At 48.6% G+C, this 6,000-nt stretch overlaps 1 protein-coding gene across 1 annotated transcript; it reads left to right on the forward strand.

Moving 5' to 3' along the window:
- Positions 1-552: 552 nt before the first annotated feature.
- Positions 553-1,276, forward strand: NANOS2 (nanos C2HC-type zinc finger 2). The gene is made up of 2 exons (XM_053267663.1): positions 553-802; positions 863-1,276. The coding sequence occupies exons 1-2, from the start codon at positions 553-555 to the stop codon at positions 1,096-1,098; spliced, it is 486 nt and encodes a 161-aa protein (XP_053123638.1). The 3' UTR covers positions 1,099-1,276.
- The last annotated feature ends 4,724 nt before the right edge of the window (positions 1,277-6,000 follow it).

Consider the following 6,000-nt stretch of genomic DNA (forward strand, 5'->3'; position numbering starts at 1 on the left):
TGCTGGGGATGCCCTCGATCCCTCTGGGCCTTAGAATGAAGCCCTCTAACCTAACAGAACCAGCAGCCTTCAGGACATTCTCCAGGGGGATTTGCCACGATCCACGCTGGCCTGGACGTCTCAGGCAGAAGGTGATGGCTGGTTTTCCTAAGCTGGTGTATTATCCAAGGCAGAAATGGAGCTAGGCTTTGGGTGAGGCAAGCAAGCCCAATTTCTGGCTACCCTTCTGGGCTGGAGATCTGCCAAGCTCATGTTGTGATTGAGAAAAAGGGGCGGCCTCCCCATGTGTGGCCCCCTCGTCGGTGATTTGCAGGAAACATTTGATGTCTAGACAACAGCAGGTTAATTGCAGGGCATGGAAAAGAGATATTAATGGGGGGTGGGATGTGTTGCCCATTTAAACCAAAACTCTTTTGACCTCCTGTGCCTTTAAATCGGAGACTCCACCTCTCCGGTGTTAACATTGTGTTAACCGCAATTTTTTTTTTTGGAGGACAAACCAGTTAAAAGATCTGTGCCTGAGTAGGTGGGACCACAGGCTGGGTTTCCACGATGCTCTCCAGATCTTCCTTGTCCGTGCCACCTTGTGCCCCTGCTGAGCCCGGGGGGCATTGCTTTGACAGATGGAAGGACTACCTCAACCTCTCCAAGGTTGTGGGAAACATAATTGAGGAGCGCAAGAAGGGCCAACTTTTCTGCCCATACTGGGACAGCCTCGATCCTGATGTGCCCCCACTCCCTTGCGAGGACCCCCTTGGAGCCACGGTGCAGTGGGCCAACAGGAGTGGGACCAGTGGCAGCAGTGGGTCGTCAGAATGCGGCCCCAGAGGGACATCACAGACTTCTCAGCCGGCTGGCCAAGCCATCTGCAACTTCTGCAAGCATAATGGCGAATCGAAAAATGTCTACTTGTCCCACCCGCTGAAGAGGGCGGACGGGGTGGTTGTCTGCCCCATCCTAAGGAATTACGTCTGCCCCTTGTGCACTGCCACGGCGGACAAAGCACACACGCTGAAATACTGCCCGCTCAACCAGGAGAAGCAGTCGGTGTATCGTAAGAGTGGACGCAACTCGGCTGGACGCAAGGTCAAGAGATGAAGAGATGGGGTCGAAACCTCGAAACCCGTCTGGGTCTGGAAAAGAGAAGATCAAAACCGATGAGTGAGGATTGGAGAGGGAGCAACAACATGTGGAGCGAAACAGCTGGAAGACTCCAACATAGCACTGTTTATTTATTTATTTGTTCTTTCAAACTTTTTGTCTTTACCGATAAGTGCTGGCAAGAGGACGCATAGGGCACAGTTCTGTTTTAAGAAGCCATGGGACTTGGACGCTCCAGAAGGCATCCCGTTTTTCCGTTTTCTAAAGCCAATCAAGAGCCACATTTTGTGAGTTTGCCAGTGTTCTCAGTTATGTTTAAAAAATCAGGTGAGGGACCCCCCTGCGGCTCAAAAGCAGCCATTTTCCTTTAAAAGGCCACATTCAGGAAAAAAAACCAAGGTTGCTACATTCTAGTTTTTTATATCCTGTTTGTACATGTGGGGAGAAATTATGTGCTTTGAAAAGAAACAGATTTTTATTTTTCATACCATAAATAAAAGTATTTATATCTATTTTTTATCGATGTGACTTCTCCGGAAGGTGTTGGGAAAGTGTATTCTCCTTTCAAGCGACAAGTTGAGATTGCCTTTTTGTTCATTTTAATAAAGAGAGTTGTGCTGTTTCTGCATACAATGGTTTGAGGGTTCTTTCTCTTTTCCGTAACAGAAGGCGGCGTGGGGGGTAGAGTAATGTTTCTCATTTTCCAGGCTGTCTCTGGCATCTCCCTGATGGGGCTGAGAAACCTCTGAAGAGCCTCTGCCAGAAAGCCAAGGGAAGGCTGCGTGAAAGAAACGATGGATATTAGGGGCTTAAGAGCTTCAGCAGCCTTCAAAAGAGCCCTGGAAACATAAGGTTTTATCCTGGCCTTCAGTGATTACGAACATGATTTTAAACTGGTTTTAATCTTATTTGTTTTTAATGAGTTATTTATTTTGTTTTTCTCTGTTTTTATAATTGTGAACTACCTACAGCCAGCTGGGTGAGGCAGTATAAAAATCCAATAAATAAAGCAAGTAAGCAAATAGACCAGTAATCTGACTGAGTTGCAGGAAGTTCCATGAGTTTTTTAGTTGCCTGCAACTGACTCCTCCAATAGCCCTTCAGCTCACATGGCCAAGGGGTTAGACCACCTTCCCTGCAAAGGAAGAAGTCTCCTAAGGTTTGGTGCTTTGGAGTCTGTTTATTTGTTAATTAATTAAGTGGGGCGCGTGGCGCGTGATAGAGGTTTATAAAATGATGCATGGTGTGGAGAAAGTGGAGAGGGAAAAACATTCTCCCTCTCTCATAGGGGTCCTGCAATAATGGACAATGAGTGTAGGACAGACATTAAAATCCTTACTCACATAATAAACAATCAGTCTGTGGAACTCACTGCCACAAGGTGTGGCAGTTAGCTTTGGGCCAAACTTAGTGTTGCCGACTGAAGCTATTCCTGGAGATTTTTGCTTCTCCTCCCACCCAAATAGTTTTCACAAAATCAAGCCATTCACTTATCCAGGTTTGCTTCTCTGTCACCTGGAAACTGATAAGACTGATGCCAGTTCCGGGACAATCCTGGAGGGCTGGCAACCCTAGGCAAACGAGATGTGATGTGAGAGATCCATGAACAGGGCCTCTCACTTTTTCAAAAGTTCTGATAGCAGCCTTGGAAGGAGACCTGCCCAGTTCAGATTGGGATTATAAAGCTGGCAGCAGAGGGCCTGCCCTTTTTGCCCAGAGGACACCTGGATGTTTCCCTCTGCAGGTTCAGGGGGGCAGGATTTTAATAAAGAAAATTGTGCAGCCAGGTGCGGGGGAGGCATTAACACCTCTTTTTCCGCACTGCAGTTCAGAGCCAAATCAGTGCCCCTCCCAAGGCTGTTATTCACACGCCGAATAAAACACACAGGAGATGATCCGAGCACCGACCCCTGCCCCAGCATTGGACTGACTTACGCGCTTACTTACTTACTTATTTAGAATATTTAATACCGCCCCAAACTTGCGTCTCTGGGAGGTTTAGAACCGAAATCATGTAAAACATCCAGTCAACTAACAATTAAATTCATTTAAAACAGTGAACACATTTAAAACTCAAGATTAAAAATATTAAAACTATACATCTAATTAAAAGCCTGGGCGAATAAATGTGTCTGCAGTGCCTTTTAAAAAGTTGCCAGAGGTGGGGAGGCTCTTATTTCAACAGGGAGCGCATTCCACAGCCCAGGGGCAGCAATGGAGGAGGCCCGTTCCGGAGCAGCCGGCAGACAAGTTGACATCACTTGACCTCTGGCTGGCTCTCAAAAAGGTAAAACGGAGACAAATCCCTGCAGAGCAAAAGGCCTGTCACTTGCTGTGGTGCAGGAGTCCAGCGAGGGCTTGAGAAACCTGCTGGTGAGTGAGCAAGACCATCCTCCACTTGGACCAAGAGGTTGTTGCTAGTGCCCAACCCAGAGATGAACAAGTCCATTCTTGGCCAGACAGTTAAGCGGGGCGGGCATCACAAGTTCTGTAGGCTTGTCAGGTGTGAACAGTGGAGAAATCATCTGAACTCCGAAACACTCTCAGGATTTCTTCTAAGAGAAATTTCGGTCCAACCCTACGGCATGGCCTGCCTTCCAAAATAAAGAGCCCACCAAAATGCTTCTGAGGACATCTTTGAGGATGCATTTGTTCCAGCTGCCCCCCCGCACTCTGGGCTGAAATGGGTGTTAGTGCTCTTTTTTAGTTGTGCTAGTCAGTGGTGCCCCCCCCCCAGCTTTTGTACTTTTATGGTGCACTGTTATCAAATTGTACTGTTTTTGTTCTATTTTTTGGTAAGCTGTTTGGGGACATGTACATGAGAAGTGGGATGTAATGGCTCTGGGCTCCTTGAAGTAGGAACATGATAGAAATATTAAAATAAATAAACAGAAATTCTTAAACAAACAGTTGACACACGAATGTGGTAATATGAGAAATATTTAGCACTTGAGTGATCTAAGCACGACATTTCTATTCAGCTGTAATCCTTGCAACAAACGTGTGCTAACTGGGTAGAAATGGAGGCACCTTCCAAAGTTCTCCTTATATGAAGCAGGGGGAGAGCAACTGGCCCAATCCAGCCCCAGCGATAGATCTCTCCTCCATGAAGTTATCCAAGCCCCTCAAGAAGGAGGAAGAGGTGGAGGAAGAAAGTGTGTATTCTAACCCCCAGATTGCAGCTGGGGAGCTGAAGGGAAGCCACAGGGCAGCGGCCCTAAGAGTGGTGGAAGTTTCAAGTGAGCTCCCTGAGTTGTGCTAATAAGGCAGCTTCCTTGGCAAGCTCTCTGGCCTTCTCCATCCTCAGAGGACATCCATCCATGGCAATACGGGCCTGGGCTGCTCCGAGACACGATGTTCCCGAGAGGAGGTGTGGGTGGGGAGCGTTTCTGTCATAACAGGTGTTTGTGTGCAGACGGCTGTCCACCCTGCTCCTCCTCCTCCTCCCCCCCTCCCCGTGTCAAAATTGACTAGAAAGATCAATCAAAAGGGCCTCTCCCACTCCCAGGTCCAGGGGTCCATGGTGGGTAAAAACAAAGGCAGCAGACAGCAGCTGACTGGGGTCCTTCACAAGGTCAGCAGAGAACCACCCCAGACAAGCAGGGAGCCCTGCCCAGGGAGGGGCCCAGGGCTGACCCACACCTCTGCCCCCTACACTGCACAACGCAGAGGGCCAGCCCTTGATCTCCCGTGGGTTGCTCTGGGGGATCTGGGTCTGGGGGATCTGGGGCTGCGTTCTCTCTAATTTTTGTCATCTGTGTGCAGAATGAGTTTTGTTCTGGGCGGCAGTCTCAAGGCAGTGTCTGTGCATGTGTCCATTCAGAGGGGGGCCTTCCTGATTCAACCTGAGCGGGATCTAAAATGAACTGAGCTGAGTGTATGGCAGCTTCCTATGTTCCTATAAGAACAGCCCTGCTGGATCAGGCCCAAGGCAACCCAATCCAGCATCCTGTTTCCCACAGTGGCCCGCCAGATGCCTCTGAGAAGCCCACAGGCATAAGATGAAGCAGGCAGGCCCTCTCTCCTGCCCTGGCTCCCCTGCAACAGCTATTCAGAGGCATCTTGCCTCTGAGTCTGGAGGTGGCCTATTGCCATCAAGACTAGTAGCCACTGAGAGACCTGTCCTCCATGAATTTGTTTTAGCCCCCTTTAAAGCCATCCAAGCTGGTGGCCACCGCCGTACTCTGTGGCAGGTAATTCTATAGATTAATTATGGGCTGCGTGAAAAAGTACTTCCTTTTGTTGGTCCCAAATATCCTGGAACCAGCTTCATGGGATGACCCCTCTCCTCAAGCTTGGGACTCCAGGTGTTGTTACATAGGAACATAGGAAGCTGCCATATACTGAGTCAGGCCATTGGTCTATCTAGCTCAGTATTGTCTTCACAGACTGGCAGCGGCTTCTCCAAGGTTGCAGGCAGGAATCTTTCCCAGCCCTCTCTTGGAGATGCTGCCAGGGAGGGAACTTGAAACCTTCTGCTCTTCCCAGAGCGGCTCCATCCCCTGAGGGGAAGATCTTCCAGTGCTCACACATGGAGTCTCCCATTCATATGCAACCAGGGTGGACCCTGCTTAGCTAAGGGGACAAGTCAGGCTTGCTACCACAAGACCTTGTGGTAGCAATCTTGAACGGGTAGCTTGGTAGGAGAGGAGTAAGGTTTTAGATGATGATAATCAAGACTTTGGGAGAGAGATTTCAACAGCAATTCATATTACACTCTTGGCTTTGCTTACTGAATCATATAGAAGATGTTACTGTCTGCACCCGGGAATATTGATAACCCAGTTTTATATCTCTTCATTGCTACAAGAACTACCGATGCATTGCACTGGATCAGCATGCCCCCAACAGAATAAACAAAAAGCTGAATGGCTGAGGAAGGCAGGGGACAAACTAAGA

The sequence above is a fragment of the Hemicordylus capensis genome, chromosome 7, assembly GCF_027244095.1.
Source record: "Hemicordylus capensis ecotype Gifberg chromosome 7, rHemCap1.1.pri, whole genome shotgun sequence".
Taxonomy (NCBI): Eukaryota; Metazoa; Chordata; class Lepidosauria; order Squamata; family Cordylidae; genus Hemicordylus; species Hemicordylus capensis.

Coding starts and splice junctions, on each gene's coding strand:
- NANOS2 (XM_053267663.1), top strand. CDS start 553: ATGCTCTCCAGATCTTCCTTGTCCGTGCCACCTTGTGCCCCTGCTGAG. Junction 803..862: donor GAGTGGGACCAGTGGCAGCA/GTGGGTCGTCAG, acceptor CGGCTGGCCAAG/CCATCTGCAACTTCTGCAAG.